Here is a 22,458-nt window from a genome sequence, read left to right on the forward strand (position 1 = left end):
ACTTTCATTCAGTCATTCACACACTTTTCTTTTGAATTTTTCATCACACTGACATTTAACCCTTTGATTTTATTTGCCTTTAAAACAATTTCACATCATTGCATCATCACTGTATGATATTTCACCTTTAGAAAGGATTCCCTTCAAAGTTTCTTTGTGAAGACTTCATGCCATTTAGGAAGTCTTTCAAAGACAACTTAACTTTACTGTAGACTTTATATTTGAATTTTTATAAATCATTAACTATGAGTCCACTTCAGAAATTCCTGTGAATTTCATGCTCAGACTTTGATACTTTGAAGAAGGTCGCGATCTCTGTTAGAATTTAACAATCTGTGGAAAGTTATGACAAGCAGGAAATGTGTCTTTTTTAATGCTAATCCTCATTTCCAGTAAACTACTTCTGCATTTTAGAATTTGAAATGCAAGAAATGCTATCAAAGCTTTATTTATTTATTTTGCTTTTTATTTGTCAGCTCTTTTAATCAGGATTTTTGTAAAGTACAGTAAAGGTTGGGATCTATGAACATTTTTATTAACCACACAGAAAATACTGGAAATTTACTGAAAATAATGCCAAAATATCTGCTTTTACTCAACCAATAACTAAAAATTAGGCTTTTATTCTTCATCATTAATAATTCTAGCATGTGTAGCATAAAGATCTGCAGAGGATTTCTCCCAAAGTAACCCTCTGCCTCTGTATACGTCACATTACAAATAAGAATGTGTTTGTTACTAATAATCCTACCTACTAATAACACATACACCTAATCTATGGTTGTGGTCAGTTATATTTTTTAATTTTTAAATATGTAATCACATCTCTATCTAATGTATTTTCTTCAATAATGTTCTTTCATTCACCCAGCAGATAAGACTTTTAGACGTTTAGTTGTAACAGTTTTATGCCATTGCGTTTTCACTCTTTAAATGTCTTGATACAACAACTCTGAGACATATTTCAAAACAATACCATAAAAAATATCCTGTTGTCTCCAACATACTGACAGAAGTGGATGTCTTCATTCAGATTTCTTATAACAAGAAACATCAATAAGAGTGACCCCTGTTATTTCCCTTCTTATCAGATATTTGGTGCTCTTGATAACTGGAAAGAGACTGGTTATACTAAATCAAAAATGCTACAATCCAAGAGAGTTTTTACTTTTCTACCTCATTTCAGTGACAGATTGACTCTCTGCAGGCTTATCTCCCCTCCAGTCTTACTGTCGTCTGTTGCCTGAACTTTTTTTGCAACCTTTGGACTGGAATTCCCCTTTCTAGACATCTGAGGGCTTTGGCCTTTTCGTTGAAGCTGTGGGCTCCCAGTGCTCAACTTGCGGTTAAGCAGTGGACTTTTGGAGCCCTTTATTTTGGCGGGCTGCTGCAGAGTATCTAAAGACCTTAGAGGGCGCAGGCCAAGAAGTCCACAGTAGTAAGTGCACTGATGGTGTGTCAGGAACTGATCAAATACTTGAGGGGAGCCACATTCTGTTAGTCCTTGGTATCTGAAGTGGAAGAGAAAAATGTCACGTTCTTTGCTGTTTTGACAGAAATGCAAACAAAACCATCATCACTGTGGAGATACTGATACTAACCCTTTCGACTTGGTCACAACTTTAACATTTGTTAGTTTTGTTTCAACGCCTGTGGAGAAACCAAAGCAGTTAAAACTAAAATGTTCTTTGAGTCTTAGAAGATCTCTTTAATAACAAATTATAAGTGATTTACCCTCTAGTTGAGTCACCAGCAAATTTCCATGAGTCCACTGATGGATCCAGTGCTGGAAGGTGCAGCATTTCTGCTCAATTTCGGAGGTGTTTTGTGAAATCAGCTGATCTTTGGGACCCATTGTGCAGTACTTGGTGAATGTGGCAGAAAGATCAGCAGAAAGATCAGCCTCCACAGTGGCATATGGCACAGAGTTTGCTGGTCTGTACATCAGATACCTTGGAATCACTCTAAAAAGTACAAAATAGTGTTAGGACTAAAGCAATAAAGTGTCTTTCTTACATTTGAAAAGTTATAAAATGTGGTGCTTACTCTAAGGAGCAGCCAAAGTTTTCAATAACTCTTGCTTCGGCTGCAAAGATTTTACAATATTCTCGGATCAAGTTTTGCACTTTGCATTCCTGTCAAAACGGAGATTTCAGTCAAGCAAAGGGTTTCTCTGTTATGAGTCAGATTTATTTTTTATTATACTCACCTGCTTGGTAATATCTAGATTTCTCTCAATGAGGTTGGTCTCCTGTCTGTTCCCGTAGGCGATTGGGTTTTGAATTTTAATGATGCAAGTGCTCCCAGACTCAAAGACAGGATCCAGGCCGTAAATGACCTTCACCCTGCTGGTTTTGTGCGTACAGCCCTCTCCAACTTGAAGTGCCTCTGTAAAAATACGACCAAAGTACTTTTCGCCCCAGCTTCCACAGTCTGCCAGGCCTCTGGTGAACAGCAAAGGGGTCATCTCTATCTCCTCTCCAACTGAAAGGACACATATCATAGAATTACCATGAAATATAACTCATGCGACAACTGAAAGATGTTGCACACCAAGCTAAATACCTTCCAAGTCGTCTTTTAGTAGTATTTCAGATAGAACTGGAAAAGCAGAACTTAAACAATTAGGATAATTGTTGGTATAAAATATGCATTTTGCTTTTTTTTGTTGTTTTCTACCATCGCTGCTGAGCAGGAAGTCAGTGGTGTCACTCCCGTAGTCATTACTGATAGTACAGCCATAAACACCACAGTCTTGGTTGGATGCGAGGACAATAGCCAGTGCTACCTGGCTTTCATCTCCTCCACTTAAATGACAAAAAGTGGAAAACAAACAACTTCAGTCTTGTCAGATGTAAACTTCAACCCACAAGATGTCGCTGTGACACAGGAGGTGCTGCTCTCCCGGGGCACTTGGTGCCTATTTAGACTTTTAATGAACCCCAGAGAGGGGAAAATGTTGTGTCATGTTACAGTTTAGGTGTCTAGCCAGAGATTTCACCTCTCTGTGTCATAGCAGATGGCTTCAAAGTCACATGAGTTGGACATATCTACAGTGAAGATATGAGAATGACAGAATGCCATGGGATAGACTTTAAAACCAAAATAAATCCTCTGTGCCGTGCTGTTTTGTTTTGGCAGAACATCCAGCTTTACTAGTCATGATAGTTCTTGGAATTATTACAGTAAAAAAAGTGGAAAGTGTCTTTCTCCAAGATATGTCATGCAATAGTTGTACCAAACATGCTTACATAAGTGTTATTGTTCAGTAGGGGAAAATACCTTCTCTTAATTTCTAGTATTTCATCATCATCTTTGTACCACTTAATAGTGGAGTCAGTGAGCACATTAAAGAACTGGCACCACAGCTTGAGGTGTCCTGAGGCATCTGGGAAGGGCTCTGCCCGGATTTTACGTATAACCTGAGGAGCTAGAGGCAAAAATGTGAAGTGGGGAGGGGAATTATTACACCAAAGGTACTATTACAGTACACTGCACAAATGGTACAATGTCTTGATCTTGGTGTGCTAAAGTATATACAAAAAGTTCTGGTTACATAATAAAATAGGGGTGAATAACATTTTAATGACAATTTGATTCGTATCATAATTTGTGGTTGCTTATATAATTCAGAGTCGACATAGGTTCATTTTGAATAATTTGTGTTGATCTGATTCACTGACCTAAAAACATTTCAGGACATTCTTAGCCAAAACTCCACCGGTGTGACTCAAAGATAAATACCTGGCTACTGTACAGTGCAGCTGAAGTTTTCCAGATTCTTGGTATTTCTTGCAAGATTATGAAGTGTAAATTAAATATGACAACAAACAAACAAGTGAACAAGAATTAAGGTTAAATCCATTCACATTTTAGCTTTTATAAAGTTCAGCCCGTTGCTGTTTTTCCACATAAAAATGGTTGTGTGTCCTTGTAAATTCAAAGTCTTTCCACACATTGGACTTTAATGATGATTTGATCATTTTTTGCTGCCATAACATGTTTTTTGTTTGCTGTGATAGTAGAATAATCCTACCTACTGTACCTCAGTGCAAATGGTATTTTCCAATATCGATGTAATCAATTTATTTCCGTTTGAAACAATTTTTTTATGGTATAGTTCGATTTGATTACCATCTTGTCTCAGACAGATTAATCTGGTTGGATTTTAGGAATATAAATCGAGTAATTGATTACGTCAAGTCATTGTTACACCCCTATAGTAAAATGTTATAAACTGTGAAATATAATCTTCAAATATGACATCTGCAACACAAACAAACTTGGATTGACAGGATCATTACCTTTCAAAGGGTCTATTTTCTTTTCTGCTAGTTTGTCTTCTGTCTTGCTGCCCACTGGCTCTCCTGCTGACGGCTCCTCCATAACTTTTGGGACATCTAAAGTGGCTTTTCTGCGGCTCAGCAGCGGGGAGCGTCTCTCTACTGGTGGGGTCTTTTGTCCTATTGAAGGCTGCAGTAATGCTGCTCTGCGGGCCTGACTAGGTGACATGTATGGGCTCTCCTTCTTGTTATCTTGCATGCCAAACATAGATCCCTCCATCTCCTCTTTTGTCTTGGATATGAAGATTTTGCGTCGAGCTCCAGAGGCCAGCTCTTCAGGCGTGGCGGACCTTATGAGGGTCAGACTGTCCCTCCGTTTCAGCCGGGGACTGCTTTCACAAGAGAGGGAGGACGTTGGTGTTGAACCCCCACTGAGATCTTCTTCGGTCTTGTCACTCTGATGGTCACTCACAGATATCACAGGAACAGATGATGAAGGGTCATTTTCGGAATCCAAAACAGTTTTTGTCATAAATTTCCGAAGGCTGGCGGGACTTAATGATGGGTATGTTGGCGGTTTGGAGCTGAGTCTTTCTATGGAAGGTTTGCTTTTCAGGTAATCTTCAACCGACTGAGGAATCTCTGTCTTGATTTCCTTCAAGGGTTTTGGTTTAGAGAGGTCAGGGCCAGAGTTTTTATCTGGTGGTTCATTAAGTGACTGAACATTGACACCAACTATTGGTATCAAAGTTTCAGAAAGCATTATTGGAGTCTTATCGCTTCTACTCTTTTCAGAAATATCATTACTGCCACATGTCTGAATTCTTTCAGACTTCATGGTGTTATCAACACTCTTTGTTCCTCTTTGCGTGTCAGCAGAGGTTTCTTTTTCTCTACACTTGCTCTGACTGGGTTCAGAATCACTTTCATGACAAGTGACAGAAATTGGAGGGACCACAATAAGAGGCACCCTTGAAACTTCACAAACCTGTTGCACCTTTGAATCAGTGCTGAGTGCACCATTTTCTTTGTCTTCTGTGTCCATGACATTTATAACAGGGATTGATGTGTTGTCCAACTGATGAGGCTTCTCACTGCTCTGCACATGTAGTTCTTGCTGCTCAAATAAGGATTGAGCAACTTCCTTAACTTTTTGAGTAGGTGAGAGGTCGTGAATGCTTGGTGTAGAGAATGGGACAGGACAATCAGGCTCACTGTCGTGTTGAGTGCTTATATCTGATTCATGAGTTGTGTCATGCTTTTGCAAATGACTTGATTCTAGTTTGCTTAGAGCCAAAATAGTTAGAGGCAAGGTAGTTTCTTTAATCTCAGGGTCAATTATTTTAGTTTTGGGGAATCCAACATAGTTATCAGGACTAAAATCTTCTGTAAAAAGTTTTTTATCTGAGATATCATCTGTGTCAGAAATCTGGATTTTTGGAACATTTTCTGAAGCGTAACCAAGACCCCCACTCAAGCCTCTCATGTTGGTGTGTTCTTGGATAAGGTTATCATCGCCTCCATTATTTTGGAACAGAGAAATGCTCTTGGATTCATCCAACACCTCTACATTAACTGATATGTTCTTTTCAGTCTTTAGCTCAGGATGTAAACGTTCATTTTGGGCAATACCAACCTTCTCTTGGGTTCGGTCTTGTGTTTTCAGACCGTTACACATATACTTCTCTAAGTTTTTATCCAGCACAAACTCTAGTTGCTCTTTTAACTTTCTGTCAAATACCTCCTGGCTTTGAGTAAAGGTTGAATTTGAGCTCTGTATTGTTCCATCATCATTGACCTTTGTGAGTTCCCCAATGGCAGATGTGTGGCCGTGCAGCTTTTGTAGATCAATGTTCTTTAAAGGGGCTCCAGTGAGTGAACTTCCTCCATCACTTTTTTGAACAACTGAAACTTGTTCATTCTCGTTTTTGAAATGATCTGCTATTGTATCCTTTGCCCGTGTGGCAGAAAAAGTAGACTGCACCTGATCTGGTGTTCCAGATTCACACAGCTCCATTTTGTCTTCTAAAGAAGAAACTGTTATTTTAGTCAAATCCGATCTGTTAATATCTGAGAAAGGAGGCTCTGTGGATTTCACTTCATCTTTCTCTTCTCCAAATAGGTTGTTGGGGGACTGGCTCTTCTCTGTGTTAGACTGCCTTTTATCACCCATTGTGTTGACTCCATTGTCACCAATTTCTAGAATGTGGCCGTCTGTCGCTGAGACAAAACTCTCAGAAGGAGGCTGCCAATTCTCTAAATTAGGTAAAGTTGGCTTTAGGGGGCAGTCTTCTTTTAATGGAACTTGGAAATGTGGCAAATCTGACAAATCTTCCTTTGGGGAAGAAATATCTGTTCCAGCCTTGAGGTTAGGCTCTTCCGAAACTACATTTGTATTAGACTCCTCTTTGTCAGCAGAAACTACCTCAGAGATCATGCCGTTAGCCTGACAAAAAAAGTAAACAAACACAATACATATGTTAGGTTTCTGAACTTTCAGCTTGCTTTCACTAAGATCAAACAACCTTTATTTTTCACTTAACTTGCATAAAACAGGCTGTATTTATTCAAAGAGTATTTAGAGCAACATTATAAAATGTTTTTTAGCAGTGACCTTTGATGGTGTCATACTTGGACTAAGGATGCTTCTGTTGATGTTTTACCACTAAAAGATTAAACCGTTAAGTTGCTAATTAGTCTTAGATGACTTCATAACTGAAATTAGTTAGCAAGAAAATCGTCAGTTTAAAAGTATGACCTCAGTGAGTTAATATGTCCTTCTGCTTTTTGACCCGTCAGCTTATTTTGGGAACTTCTTAACCTCCTGTCATGTGCAACCTCGCTGAAACTGAGTGTTGGCACTCACATACCCAGTCCAAGAAAATACTCAAGTATTTACACAAGCTTTCTTTCTAGGGTTAATTCCATGTGTGTATGGAAAACAAAAGACTTCTGCTGTTAGCAACTTTACGCTTTCATTTGTTAAAGCAAGAAATGCAAGAAAAGCAACAAAAACCCAAAAGGCAGCATTACAAAGTGTTTGTTTGCTGGACCTCTAAGAACTCAGACAGGGGAATTCCCTGTCTGTTTGCCTAGGGAGTGGCAAATAAAATATTTGTTGAGCAGTGAATAAGTGATAGATATGCCTATTTTTTCTTTTTCAAGGTAAAAATATAAGACAAATATTCACTTTCTTTAAAAAGAAATTCAAATAGTTGAAGAGAGCTGTGAGGTTAATCTGGGCTATGCCTGTACATGTGTTTCTCTCTTGCGACATCTGTTTTTGCTGCTCACATCGACAGGTTTTATGCAGACATGTAACGCAACTGTGTGCTTCCTCGTGACTACATGCTTTGAGAGCCACAACTACGATAAAAACAAGAAGTTGCTGTTCTCGATAGAAAGAAACTGATGTCACATTCAGTCTAAAAATGAAGTTCTTATCACGTTAACATCTCTAAATGAAGGACAGTGCCTTCTCTTATCAGGGAAAACATTGTTCATATTACAATTTACTTCCCCTGTTAAGTGTGTGCTCTAGTTCCACATTACATACGCTAAGCAGGTGTGTAATGAGACATGTTTACATCAGTTTCCTTTTTCCCTCTTTATTATTCACCACAAGAAAGAAAACCTTTAAAATGTGAAGAAATACTTATCATTTTGCAGCATTTTAATTAAAAACATTATTTGAATACAAATACTTTTAATTGTTTCTCACAGAGAAAAAAATATTTAAAAAATGCTTTTAATGACTTCTAAAACATATTGCAAAGAAATTTAGACTTGTCCAGCTCAATCATTCAATATGGAATGTCTTTTGTAAATGAATTGAAAACACTATTTTTATTATATATGGTATCTGAAAATAAAACTCCTTTAATGATGTCAGTGGTTCACCTTGTCTTAAACTTTTTTAAATTCCTGCTCAGTTAACAAACTGGATTTAGGTGTAATTATAAAAATATAACTGATCCAGTAAAATCTAATCCAGTAATAATACATAAATTCAACTGATAAACTTAGTCACCCTAACCTCAAATAAAGCAACAACATTGCCGGACATGAAAGAATCTCAAATGGGGATGATGAGAGGACAGACGTATTGCTGTTCAGACCCCCTCGCTTAAGATGAGGCACAGGTTTATTTTCGGATTCTGGAGGACGGAGGGGGAGTGTGGGGGTGTGAGGACTGAGGAATCTCTGACAAGGCCTTCCTTCAGGCTGAAACCTGCCTCTGGATTCTTCCCCCAGTCGTCTGTCATGTGAAGGCTTCTTTGTAATAAGAGCCACTTTTGATAATCAGGTTTCATCATGAAGTCTTATTCACTGGTGTCCCTGCCCCAGTGGGTCAATGTCTGAGATATTCAGCATCCTCACAGTTTAGACATGCACAACCCCCCCACCCAAAAGCATTCCCTGTAGTTCTCTTTTTCCCACTACATTTTTTTTGTTTGTTTGTTTTTTAACCACTGCAAGAGAAGTCATTACAGAGATCCTGTCTCTTTGGCTGCCTCACATGGTTACATGAATGATACTGATTACCATGAGTCATATATGCTTCTTACATAATTTTTACAGTCTTTGCACAAAGTTAGAGGATCATATTTCTAAAGTGAAAGCCAAACCAGTGAAAAACCACAATACTCACCTCTGTGTGAATTGGAAGTCCAAGCAGTGACTTATCTTCAAGTGGTTTGCTGTTTTCTTGCTCTACAGACACCTTCATAGCTTCGGCAGCATCATTAGCCTCTACATTTCTCTTAGAGGTGCGTTCCTGGATGATATTAGGTGATAGTTTATGCTTGGTTTGCATTTCTTTGTGTAGAAAGTCATCCTTAAATTCAAGTCGTTCGATTGGTGCTGACTGTTGCTCCATGCTCAAAGGAAATGAAATGTCATTAGATTTATCCATCACAGGGGGTGCAGGCTCTTCGGTGAGTGGTTTGCACACTTCTGGATTATGCTCTGTGTGCAAAATGATATTGTGGCTTTTGATTTCAGGGAAGATCGACTGTTGTTGAGCCAACGTTTCTGAAAGAATACCTGTTTTTTCCACCTCCATGGACACACTTTCCTGTGTGAGTTGGGTATGCTCTGGCTGGAGATGAAATGATGGAGGCATGTCCAGCTGACAAGGCTGAACTTTAGTGTTTGATTTGTTCAATTCTTTATCTTCATTTTCAATGTTATCCCGAGAGTCCTTTTTACCTTTGCCAAAGAAGAAATCTTTAACCGAGTGGAACATCGAAGAAATGGATGCCTGGATATGGTGGGGATCATGATCCTTATGACCCTTGTTCTGATTATTGACATCTGAACTCCATTTACCGTGAGCTGTTGCATGCATCATTTCCTGCTGTTTTTCTCTGTCCACAACTAATTCCTCTTCTGTTCTTTTGTCTTTTTTGTGCTCTTCCTGTAATGCTTTCTCCTGATTGTTTGACTTGTTTCTCATCTCCTCTTGATCTTTTTCTTTATTTTCTCTGCAAGTAGATGTATCCATGTCTTTAGGGAGCTCTTCTTCAGGTAAGATCGGTCTTTCCTCAGCAGTTTGAGACTGAAGAGTCTCTGCTAAAAACTGTGCTAAACCGATTCCTCCATCATAGCAGTTTTCGCCTCCATTCCCCATTATGTGGGTTCTGTCAGACCCACTGTTACTGCTCTCTTGTGGCTCCACGTTTACAACATTAGAAATCCTAATTCTCTTTCTGGCCAAAGTTTCCTCAGGCCGACATTCTACATTTATAGGTGAAGTGTCCGTGTCTTTGAGATCTGAGCCAATTCCATTTGGTATGGCAGCCTCTCCTGGCAGCTCCACCGACAGTTTGTCTGCTAGTGGGATGGAACGTTTCCTCTGTGGATGTTCTGGGCTTCTTTGTAGCTCTTTCTTCTGTATGTTTTCTTTGCTTACCTTTTTAGTCTGGTCTTCTAAGTCTTTTTTCTTCCTTTCTGCCTTCTGCTTTAGTTTAGCAAAGAACCGCTGGTGGATCTTGTATTCGTTCATGGTACCAACCTCCAAAACTCCAGAGCAAGAAACAATTCCTTTACTGTTAGAGGCAGAGACCTGATAGATTGCTGCATCATCCAATGTGCAACTGAAAACAAAAAATAAAAATGATTTTACAATTAGGATTTATTGAAGAGTGTTGTAACAGTACAAAGATTCCTTTTGTAAATTTTCTACACATGCTCGATCCTGCAGGGTTAAAGAAACTTGAGCCTATTTCAGTGGGTACCAGGAAGAACACTAGTTCATCCTAGCCTAAAGGAGAGAAGTAACCATTCAAACTCAGGGTCCTATTGAAACTAGCTTCAAGTCTGGTTCTTAGGAGCTTTCACCCTTACTAAACAACTAGAATATTTGAGGAGACAAACTGATGTGCACTGAATAACCCAGTGTGAAAGCCCTTTTACAATCACTTGTACAATCAAATTTGAATCTTAAAGATTCCCTCTGTTAATCTTTTATGCTATTTCAAAAGCCTTCCCAGTGGTGTTTGAATTGTGATTGTGCTGTTTTAAGCCAAAATAATGATAATAAAAAAAAACGGTGTTGTTAACTATGTCAAGAACATAGTTTCTGCAGAGTGGCAGTAGTTCATTAAAAGAATTGCCTGTGAGTTGTGGGCAGGACTGTTGGAACCCCCCTGCCCCATTGCTGTGGACTCTCTGTTTACAAGTCTCCCACTAGCTTACAGCCCCTCACACCCCAAACCTAACATTACTGATGCAACAAGAATGGTGAGCAATATTGGAGCTATCCAGTCGTACAGTTTTTAGCGAGATGCCAGTTCGGACGAGGAAAATAAAGAGGTGCATGGATCTAGTCGTCTGCAAGTAGATGCATCAGAATGGAGCGAAGCAGGAGGAGCTTTTGGCTCACCCATTAAATATGCCACGCCCAAATTACATCTTTTTCAAACAGCAATTTTCCATCTGCTTCTGATCGCAAAAATTTGAGTAAAGAAGTATTGAAAATGCAATTTTGAGCTTTATTTTCTTTATGTATATTTATTTATATGTTAAAAAAACCAAAACCCCACTTTACATCGGAGTAGGTCTGCAAACACAACATCCTCTTTTCTTCCTTTCTTTCTTCAGAAGGAAGCTGTAGTAGCCAGAGAAAATCCAAATATGCACTGTGAAAGCATGCAAACTCTCCATAGAAAGATCCCAGCAAGGATTCAAACTGGGAACTTCCTTGTTGTGAAGAAACAATTGGAACGACCACAACAACATGCAATACCAAAACAAAGAAAAGACATTTCTGTTTTCTGGATAAAAAAAAGCCTGCAAGAGTTGCTCTTCCTTACTTGTAAATATGAAGAGTATGGGTTTTTCCATTACGGCGGATTTCATACTTGGGGAGTCCACAATACCTGTCCATTTCTACATCATCCTTATACCATTTCAGTTCAGGAGTGGGGTACCCTGAAGACAAAAATAAAAGAATTTCTCTTGAGAACATATGTATATGTATATATTGTTATTGTCTTAAGTAATTTTATGTGTCTATGATATAATTTGCATGTGCCGTATTGTGTCTTATAAAAAAAATGGAATTGGAGCTGTGTGGGTGTTGTTATTGCATCATATTTGTAATGTGTCACTGCTGCTCCTGGAAAGCCCAGCCCATATAATCTTAAGGAACAGACTTGAATATTCTTTGGTTTGGGGACATATTGAGCAATTCAAAATAAGCAAAGTAGTTAATTTAGAGAGGAAAGACTTACTTTTTATCTCAACTTTGTAAAAGGTATCTACTTAAATCTGACTTTTTAGACTAATAATGCAAACTTTAAAAAGTGATCGGTACCTACCTGAAACCACACATGAGAATTTCACGTTACAGTTTTCTGAAACTGCCTTTGGTTTTAGTGTAGTCTCAAAAGTTGGCTGGATGTCTTCAGTCAGCTGAGCCATAACACTGCACAGAGTGCTCCTGGAAAGAAATGCAGATCCATTAAAGTCCGTTAGTTTCATAATAGTGGAATATTAGATGGACTCAATTTTTTACATATTTCAGTGATGTCTTCACCTTGGCTCAGTGCATTGAGGTTATAATTCAGAATAAAATGTTAATGAAAATCCTTGGTAGTGACAACACTGTGACAACAACATGGATACTTGTGAGATTTCAAACAAAACAGAGCTGCCAATCCAGCACATAAAACCGAAAACAATCATTGGGGAACAAACTAGACAGTAGACATTACAGTTATAATTCATAGTGGTTTAATTGTTGGGATAAACCAATTTATACAGATAAAATGTTAGTTGGGGAGAGTGTTTTGAAATTAGGATTACCTCTTTGGCTTGTAGTGAGAATACCTTGAATAGCTATTAAGATAGGAGGCAAATGAAGGAATGTCATTATTTAATTGGGATCTGCTTCAGGGGAAGCCTATTGATATTTATGTCATCAATTTAACTGCCCTCCTCTTTAACAGATTGAGCATTTTTCATTGAGCATTAAGTTTGCATTGAGCATCTTTAGTCATACCTTACATTTAATGTTTGGTTTTGATTTTTCTTTATTTAATCCGTTTTTAGATTACTTTTGTTAATAAGCAGGTTTCTATTTATATATAACTGTATCAAACCTTTTTCATATTTTTCTACAAGTAAAATTGTATAAAACAAGTTCCTTACCTGTTTTCAGGTCGAACATTTGACAGATAAGTGTTGCGGCTCTCTGAACGACTACTGGAGGAGCTGCCCTCCTCTTCACTGAAGCTGCTGGTTCTCCCATTCCCAGAGAAAGAACGAGTCATTGTCCTCCTTGAAGTCATTCTCCACTCAAGCAATCCACAAAAATATAAAGAAAATTCTAGCTACAGGTATCATCTGAAGTTTGAGAAAATGAAAACTGCCCCCTTGTAAAATCCAGTAGTTAGGGATCATTTAATGGGACCTTCCACCAAAAGAAATCTGGAGATGAAATAAAAAAAAAAAAAACACTACAAATAAGTACATTTCTGCCAGAAGTTAGTAAAAATAAAACAAAACAAACAAAGAACAGTTATCACAGTCACTGATTAAGGCTAAACACTTGTCCTTTCAAACCAAGCAAACTCTGGCACTAGCAAGTTATAAATAGTTTTTCCTATCAGGTTGTTGTAAAGGTTTTAGAGATCAAAATAAAATCTTAGCTCTGAGATTTATTCATGTATATCGACACACTTAGATTGTTTTCTAGTTACCTTAAAATTGCTCCTCATCTTGTTCAACTTACCAAGAAGATGTTGTCAGTGTGCTTTGGAGCTAAAGTCTGTGAGGAAAATCTGTAACCGCCTATCATAGACATGCATGTGTTGCCAGAAGCTCTATTTATAGCAGACCCACAAATAGGTGCAAGGGCCCATCAGATTTTCCAAAACTAAATTTTAGATTTTACTTCATACTTTGAGCTTTAAAGTCAATATTTAAACAGATTGCATTCCCCGTGACTTTTAATGTCATCGGCTATTGTATGAAATTATTTTATGGCTTTGTTATTCCCTGTTGACGATAAATTGCAGACTTCCAAACCATGCTTCATATACTGTAAACAAAAAAGGCGTTAAACATTGTTTTTTTGTGGTGATTATAAAGATATAAATAATTTTATATTTGCTTTACTTTTATTAGTGTAAAAATTCTCAACAAATACAAACAACACCAGATTTTCCCTCAATTTCCTGCAACTAATTACGACAGAGTTTTGGGGCCCTCCAAAAAGAAAAAAAGTAATTACGAGATTTAAAGTCATAAATTTATGACATTTACGAGATTTAAAGTCTAAAATTTACGACTTTAGTCTCGTAATTTAACAGTTATGTGTTTTTTCTCGTAAATTTACAACTTTAAAGTCGTAATTTAAAAAAATAGTTTGTAAATTGGCCCTAAAACTCTGTGGTTACTAAGCCTCAGTTTCACATGATGCCCTTAATATAGGGTTTTAATATTTCTTTGCTAAAATACTTTCAAGTAATAGAATTATGACATATTAAGTAAGACATATTTCCAAGACATATTTAAAACCTCATTAAAATGCTGGTTTAGTGAATGAAGTTTGCTAAAAAGCTATTGCTTATTTTTAATACTAAAAAATTGTTGTAAATTAAACAAAATCGAAAATACATGAGGATATATAGGGTTATATGCAAAACAATGATAAGTGATAAATCCCTTGTTTTTGATTATCACATCTCTTTTTTATAGTACAAAATTCAAGAATGAAGCAAAGCACAACAATATTCTACTATTGTTATTTTTACAGTTCATTTGCTGCAATTTAGATTCCAAGCTAGAGTTTGGTAGTTGTTCTATTTTGCACCTTTTCAAAAGTGTCTCTCCCTGGTTTCTATGTTTTTTGTTACACAAAAAGCTTGTAACGTGCTCACAACAGTGAATCTCTAGACCAAAAAATTATTTTTGTAGGCGTAGTCGACTGTTATTTGACAAAAACTAAAAAAATTGGATTTTTTTTAAATAAATGTGCAACGACTGACCCCAATTTGAGGTTAAGTTGCCTTGCCAAAGAGGCAAATTCCTTTTTACCGTAACATTGGTAAAAAATACGCATGCGTGTTTTCATTATACAAGTTTTCTGTTTAACAAACCACAGGGCATCCTCTTATATTTGTTATTTTTCCCAATAAACACTATTTTTGCTCTATATCTATAATAAAGGCCTAGTTTCAAAGTGTTAGAGTCAACGTCTTGTCTGAACTGCTGTCGTATTACAGTATTTACGGTAATGTGTGTGTGTGTGTGCCCTTTTGGTTTGCTGTGCTTTTCCGGGAAAGGAGCTTTTTTCTCTCTATATATATGAAGTTAAAAGAGCCAGAGCAAGAAAACATGAGCCGCGAACGAGATCAGACAAATGCTCCATAAGTGCGAAGCTGACGGCAAGTATACACTAAAGCATTCTTTTTTTTTAAAATACAGATTATAAATGAGAAAAGAGACTTGATTGGATTAAAAAATCGGGCTGTTGACAACAGCATGACATTTCGCTATAAACGCGCATTTCTCTGGAAATAAGAAGTTACGTTTAGGACTGAACGTCGATCTTCAAGTGTTTTCAAGTGGAGAATATACTTTTATTTTCGTGAGATGCGTTATTATGTTTATTTTAGTAAATGGAGGCGGTCTAATTAATCTTTTTTTTTACAGCCAGAGAAAAATGCACAGATGACGGGATCCCGCTATAGTCAAATCATGACAAGAGGTTTGTTATTTTCCTAAACATAAATCGCACCGCCTTTAACAGTCTTTCTGACTAACTCTAATGTATGACAGCTGAAGTTTTGCCTTGTTTTGTTAAAGAAATCGTGATTGTGCGCCATCCCGTTTCCGTGTGCGTACCTGTGAACCATAAGGTGACCCTGCGAGTCCGCGCTGAGGGCACAGGCATCCTCAATTACCAGTGGTTCTCTGAGGACGAAAACGCAGTAAGTTGGGTTAAAAATATTGGAATAATTGGAATAATTTAGTTGGAAAAACAAGAATTGGTTTATTCTTTGCCGCTTGCAGCATCATTTTTAAATTATATATTTCTCTGCTCTTAATTTTCTGTCTTAAACAAGGTAAAAAATAAAAAAAACTTTTTTTGTTGTTGAATTTCTCAAGGTACCTGGTGGCACTGAATCAAACCTGACAATTACAGCTACAAAAACCCAGCTTTTTGTGTGCAGAGTGAGTGACCACTTCCTCAACTATGTGTTCAGTGAATGGGTAAAGGTGAAGGTGCTGGACATTAGTAAATCAGGTAAATTGTTTTTGCAGGGTACGAGTGAACATTGTCTCTTTGAAAATGGAAAGTTTGTTAAAAACTTTTGTTTCTTTTCAGGATTACCTGTTGACTGGCAGGGAAATCCGCACATTGCTATTAACCCTAAACCTCAAACCATTCAGCGAGGCTCAAAACTCACTCTCCTCTGTGCTGCCTTTGGCATCCCCGCCCCTCACTACCAATGGTACCAAAATGGACAGCCTTTGCTGGACAAGACAAGTGACACGCTACAGGTGGGAAATGATGCAAACACATTACAGCCATGGCTAATATTACATTTAGATTGGTATTGACAGTAAAAGGAGTGTCCAAGAAGATAACCTGGTTTATTGATCTTACAGATTTCCCATGCAACCTCTGAACACGCAGGATCATACCTGTGCTCTGTATCTAATGTGCTGGAGGAAAGATGGACCGATGCAGTTGATGTTAACATTGGTAGGTTGAGAGTAAATTTTATAAAATAATATTTTATAACAAAAAGAAACCCAGCTTTATTCTCACTCCTTTCATTCCACTGACTTTGCTCAAAGCTCAAGTTTTTTCCATTGAGCTTGAGGTACTTTCCCATTTTCACTGAATTAAAAGGAAGTTGGTTAACTCCAAACAGAGCTTGGTCTAAATCTTAGACTTGAAACAGGAAAGTGATGCAAACTGAAACTAACTTTGCCATCTGTCTTCTGTTTATGACTTATGTTTTGATACATCCAGTGCATCACCACAAAAATCAATCACAGCGTGGAATAATACATTTGTGTACTTTCAAAATGAATACAATCAGGTCGATTACTAAAGTGAAACGATTGTGTTAAACTGATTTTTACTCTTCTTTTATATCCATTAGTGCAACCTGACCAGCTTCCTCCCGCAGTGCTCACAGGTACGGTTTATCCAGTTTGCAATATTGGATTAGATTGCATGATTACATTGATCTAGTTATGAATATAGTTTTCATACTTTGTTTTTCCTTCTATTTAAAGCTACTGATAAAGTTGCCCTTCTTATTGGCAATCTAAACTATTCCAACCACCCGGTCTTGATGGCGCCCCTGATGGACGTGCGGGAGTTGGCCAACCTGTTGCAGCAGCTTGACTTCAGGGTGGTTTCCTTGCTGGACCTCACCATGGGGGAGATGCGGTCTGCTATAGACAAGTTCCTGCAGCTCCTTGACAGAGGAGTTTATGGTAATAGGTTTATTTCCATAACTGTTATATAGATATGACACATTTTTGAAAATGTTAAAGCTACTTTTGGAGATATTTCAAAAATATTCAAATCGTTGTCATGTTCTGGTATTGGCTGTGGTCAACTTGTAGATAGTAAAACTGTGTATCTGGGTGTCATAAGGGGTTGAGTGAATAATTAACCAAAATTAGATTAAAATTTTCACATTTTTTTTATTTTATTTGTGAGCAAAAATATATTTTATTCTAGCTTGTGAATTCCTACTGAATTTAGAATTAGAAGTTGTTCATAGTGTGGTTTGGGTTTGATTTGTTTATTGACTGTAAACAATACAACAAAAATCCCACAAATACACCAAACTCATTACAGAATTAATGAAATGCATTGATTAAAAAGAAAATAAAAAATACCTATATATAATCACAATCATAAATAGAGATTTTTGCAATGATGCAGACCATAAACACTTTGGGTCACATTATATTTATTCAATATAATGATTTTAAACTAAAGTCAAGTAGATTTACTGCCTGAAAAGGAGGAGGAAGAAGCGAACTATATATCTATATTCTATTGTGGCAAAAAGATTCATTGTGTATATTATTAAAAGAAACAATGACGATGAAAAATCTCTAAAGTCTGTAAGATTTTTTGTAAAATCGTGTAAAAATACCAAAACAGAGCACCTAACTAACCAGTCATATTAATTAAATCAATGGAATACTTTCTGCTATTTTTACTGTTATATAGGTATTACATAAAATATTGTTACCTTACCTTGCCATGTAGATTAGATATATCATTATTTTTCTATATATTTTCACATCTTTCTCTTCAAAGTATATGCTTTAAATAAATTATCATCTTTATATACAGCCAGTCTTAATATTATTTATTCCAGTTGTTGACTTTTAAAATTTCAACTGTGATGGTAAAGCTGATCTAATCTAATCTGGACTATTTTGGTTGCATCACAGGCCTTTTTTACTATGCTGGTCATGGGTATGAACATGCTGGGAGGAACTACCTAGTAGCTGTTGATGCTCCACAGCCGTATCGGCCTGAAAACTGCATCTGTGTGCAGAGAGTCATGCACAAAATGCAGGAAAGGCAGACTGCGCTGAGTGTAATGCTTCTGGATACCTGCAGAAAATGGTTAGTGATGTTATAAAAAACACAGTGGTGCATGATATTTCTGCATTGATGCTTGTTATTTAATAGGATTTTTTTCTACTTTTATAATTTTAGGTACAACCAGAATTGCATACCTTCAGCTATTATGCCTCTTGGGCCAAGTGGGAACACAGTGTATGGTTATGCCACGTACGTGTCGTCAAAACAAACAAAAGCCAAACTAATGTCAGACTAGTACATTTATTATAGTATAGTATGTTGACATCACAACTTTTCTTTTTCCAGATGTGAGGATGCTGAGGCATTTGAGGTTCAAGATGGTGGAAAGAGTACTGGAATCTTCACCAAGTACTTGAACAAACACATTTTACAGTCAGAAAAAGTCACGCATGTCTTGGAAAAGGTGTCTGAGGGTAAGTATATTTGTAAAAACAGATTTTCTTTATAGCGAAAAATTATAAAAAAATTATATTTTTAATCAAATATGAAAAAAGATTTTCCAACCAAGAGAGTCAAAGTTAATGATGAACTGATTTGCATTTATTTTATGTACAAGGCCTGTTTAAAGTAACGTCATGTAGTAAATATTGTCTGCTTTTCATTAGCTTTCTATTTATGAAGGATATTTCATAATGGCAGTTGCACATGTAGGTTAAACGTCACTGACAGGGACAAGCTGTTCTGTGGTGTGCTGGATGGAGCATAGACAAGTCCCATAATTATGGCATCTCAGTTTTATGTTGTTTATCAGTCACTTGCAAGTATTGCCGTGTCGGTTTCTGGAAAGAGAGTTTGAGAGATCCTCCTCTTTTTCCCCCTGCAAAACATGATTTGTTGGGATCTGGCGAAATCCATTTCTGAGGGACCGTTACCAACGTGACCTCATTTCTTGGATATTCAGGCTGTTGGCGAGAGAACAACAAGAAACCTGAGAGCTGCTGAGGGCCAAACAGCTGCTGTGCAGTTCGGGCACCCCCTGCCTAAGCTCTCATGGGGTTCTCGCAAATTTTAGCTGGCAATACAAGATGGGCTGTATCAAGCACTTTGTATGGAAGTCCATGAAAACTATTTCAAATAAGCAAATGTTAGTATTTTGCATAAGCTTCATCTGAGTTTCAGTCCATCATTGGCAAACTTAACTTTTTGAAAGGCATATCTCATAAATGAATTGTCCGCGGTAAAATTTAATCGTGCCTATTTTGGCAATTTTTTTTAATGATAAATCTTTAAAGTTTTTTTGTATCAGATTTACTTGAATATTCTTCCTTTCTTCCCTCAAGATCTGGGTAAAGACCCCCTGGTCACGGGAAAACAGGCAGTGGAGATCAAACACACTCTGAAGGAACCTCGATCTCTTGCAGATCAGGTTCGAACCACCGGTCACACCAGAGAGCTACACCTACGAGATGTGTGTTGGAGGCAAGCGAATGGTAAGGTGCTGGAAATTCCGCAAGCTGACATGCTTTTAATCTGGAGGCTGAGGCCCCTCCCACAGCTCAGCCAGGGACAAACCATGTGCAGACGCTGTGGTCAGATATATTATTTTTATTTCCATTCATGAAAAAGAGGACGTCTGTTTTTGACAAACCGAAATGAGGAGCTTGTCTAAGCAGGAAGTGTCGTTTTGACCTATTCTACTTCTTGAAGTTTACACAGAATTAGCCATTTCTAAATGTAACTGTGATTTTGTGGTTTGAAGATCTTTGTCCTCTACAGACAGGATGAAAGGTGTCTGTAGCCTAACTATGATGCCTTACATTTGATGTTGCAATTTTTTTGTAATTAAACACTGTAGTTAAACTAAGGCCCAGTGATGCAACTTTTAAGTTTTTATTCAAAGTAAAAAGAAGCTAAAAATGTTATATCTCCTTTCAGAACTCCCACGGAAGAAGCAGCTGATGTTTCTTTGTGGTGTAGAAGTGGAACTGTGTTTCTCCGCTCTATTCTCAAACGTCCTGGTTGCTTTTGCTACTGTGAAAACCACAGACAGTCGTGTTCAGGACTGCACCATCACACTAAGCAGCATACCTGTAAGTATACTTTCATTTAACCAACTTATCTGTTTGGGTATATTGTCAAACTGGCTGCAAACAGGTGGCACTTAAGAGGTTTTCAGAGGCTGTATGCACCTAGCAAAGTGTTCAATGTAAACTTATTCTCAATTTTTTCTACTTGTACTTCGTCTGTCTTTGAGGGTTGCATTAAAATTATGACTTTTGTCTCGAAGATCTTCTAAATCTCGCCCATTTAAAAAAAAAAAGAAAGAAAATTCAGGGTTTTATGTAATCAAATATATGTTTCACAAAATAGAATGCAGAACTTTTCCATTTACACAAACTATGATGACTACCACCACCCACGTATCATATACTCCAGGAACTTCTGCCCAAATATGGGCTTCCTGTATTGTGCAACCATTGACAAAGCAGGAAAACCTCTGTGCTGCACTTCCCTTGTGTAACAACTTTTTAAAAAGAAAATATTTTGGCCCATACTGACATCTAGTGGTGGATTTGTGTACAAGCAAGGATAGGCTGTGTTCAGCGAAAAACAAATAAAAAATAAAATAAAGTTTCTTATTTGTTTTCCTTAATTAAAGTAAATATAATTAAGTCTCACTAACAAAATTCCACGTTTATCTTTTTAGCCAATTGAAGATATATTTTCCAAACCTGGTGGATCAGAGGAGATGGACTCACTACTTTTTAATAAATCTTATAACCCAGACTGTTCTCTACGACTTTGCTCTCTTCAGAAGCTAAAGGTATGAAATCCATCATCTGTGTCAACTTTTTGTCATTGTGCAATTTTCAATTGCTAACTATTAATGCCCTTTTTTCCTCTTCTTCTTTTAGGAGTCATTGGTCATTAAGGTGGATCTTCACTATACTAACCAGGACAGTAAGCTGCGGCACACAGAAACTCAGCGGGTCAATATAGGAAAGCCTCTGGTTGCATCTTGTGAGCTGTACAGGGGCAATCATGTGGCGTCTGACAAAAGACAAAAAGCAACGTCAGCTCGAACTGTGGAGAACATTTCAAACAGCAAAGCACCAACAAACCAGAGTCTGGCTTGTCATCCGTTCACTAGAAAGGCAGTGTGTGCTCCAAACCCTGCCACGCCTCGGAGCAACGAACCAGAGGAAAACGATGAAAATGAGCTACAAAACTTCTACTATCCGCCTTAGATCTGTCTTGTTTTGTTAATACTATTCCTAAATATGATGTTTATTATCATTAATCATGTATTTTATCTTATTGTTTCTCAACAAAGTACTTTAAACACATTAGTACTGTATACAGATCTTATTTTAAACTTTATTATTCACACTTTTTCTAACTAGTTGTTTACCGGTAATTTATAAAATGAGAATGTTTCTGTCAATAATCTATGCAAAAAATTGTAATTGCTAGTACTGTTACATTGATTGTTAGTTTTTTTTTTAAAGATATTTCACATTTTTTGTGGCAAAGCTTTGACTTTTGGAATGTAATTTGTGTTCAGATGGTGCCTCCTGAATGATTGTTTATAAAAGTGGCAAATGCAGGTTTGCCTAAATCATGAAGCTAACAAATGGGATCACTTAATTTGTCGCATAATGGGTGTAGTTTTGTTGTTGCTGGTGAACTGTCGCAGATGCAATACAGAAAGTCCACAAGAAAGACTGGATTTGTGTCTCATTACAGAAACATGAGTAACAAGTTAAAATGTGAGTTTAACACAGATTTATTTTAAAAGCAGTACTTTTCTTTTAAAATATAATTTATATCAATAAAATCCAAGGCTGTGTAACCTTTCAACACATAAAGGTGAAAATCAAGAAGAAAATTTCTTAATAGATAAACCAGCACACATGTTGTGTGAACAACAACTGCATAAAAAACTGACAGAATGCATCACATAAATCAAGCTATGACTATTATTCAACATCCAGGGGAGCTTCCATAATAGTTTCAGGGTTTCTGAAGATATATATACGGTATATAAATTTTAATCAAGTTATGCTTCTCTTACCCAGAAGACAGAGTAACTCTTGTGCTATCCTAGGCACTTTAACATTGGGAGTTGGGTCA

General features: G+C 37.2%; 2 protein-coding genes across 5 annotated transcripts; one reads left to right on the plus strand and one right to left on the minus strand.

Annotated features, from left to right (window-relative positions):
• Nucleotides 1–54: 54 nt before the first annotated feature.
• LOC101157940 (alpha-protein kinase 3) lies at nucleotides 55–13,595 on the minus strand. 4 transcript variants are annotated; one of them, XM_011476125.3, is made up of 16 exons: nucleotides 13,490–13,595; nucleotides 12,939–13,217; nucleotides 12,594–12,626; nucleotides 12,107–12,228; nucleotides 11,600–11,717; nucleotides 9,330–10,381; nucleotides 8,935–9,251; nucleotides 4,305–6,729; nucleotides 3,283–3,430; nucleotides 2,680–2,807; nucleotides 2,566–2,601; nucleotides 2,210–2,484; nucleotides 2,047–2,135; nucleotides 1,735–1,964; nucleotides 1,602–1,650; nucleotides 55–1,511 (listed from the first exon to the last, which is right to left on the minus strand). In XM_011476125.3, the coding sequence occupies exons 2-16, from the start codon at nucleotides 13,076–13,078 to the stop codon at nucleotides 1,178–1,180; spliced, it is 5,496 nt and encodes a 1,831-aa protein (XP_011474427.1). In that variant the 5' UTR covers nucleotides 13,079–13,217; nucleotides 13,490–13,595; the 3' UTR covers nucleotides 55–1,177. The 4 variants fall into 4 exon arrangements, with proteins under 4 accessions (XP_011474427.1, XP_011474423.1, XP_011474425.1 ...); XM_011476121.3 differs by having other exon boundaries at nucleotides 8,935–10,381; XM_011476123.3 differs by having other exon boundaries at nucleotides 8,935–10,381; nucleotides 13,522–13,547.
• A 1,441-nt stretch (nucleotides 13,596–15,036) lies between these two features.
• On the plus strand, nucleotides 15,037–22,047 carry LOC101158194 (mucosa-associated lymphoid tissue lymphoma translocation protein 1). The gene is made up of 15 exons (XM_004070017.3): nucleotides 15,037–15,178; nucleotides 15,447–15,501; nucleotides 15,600–15,724; nucleotides 15,903–16,041; nucleotides 16,123–16,298; nucleotides 16,407–16,503; nucleotides 16,910–16,945; nucleotides 17,046–17,249; nucleotides 18,228–18,405; nucleotides 18,499–18,573; nucleotides 18,670–18,797; nucleotides 19,665–19,814; nucleotides 20,260–20,414; nucleotides 21,032–21,148; nucleotides 21,240–22,047. The coding sequence occupies exons 2-15, from the start codon at nucleotides 15,465–15,467 to the stop codon at nucleotides 21,570–21,572; spliced, it is 1,950 nt and encodes a 649-aa protein (XP_004070065.1). The 5' UTR covers nucleotides 15,037–15,178; nucleotides 15,447–15,464; the 3' UTR covers nucleotides 21,573–22,047.
• The last annotated feature ends 411 nt before the right edge of the window (nucleotides 22,048–22,458 follow it).

This window comes from Oryzias latipes, chromosome 6 (genome assembly GCF_002234675.1).
Source record: "Oryzias latipes chromosome 6, ASM223467v1".
Lineage (NCBI taxonomy): Eukaryota > Metazoa > Chordata > Actinopteri > Beloniformes > Adrianichthyidae > Oryzias > Oryzias latipes.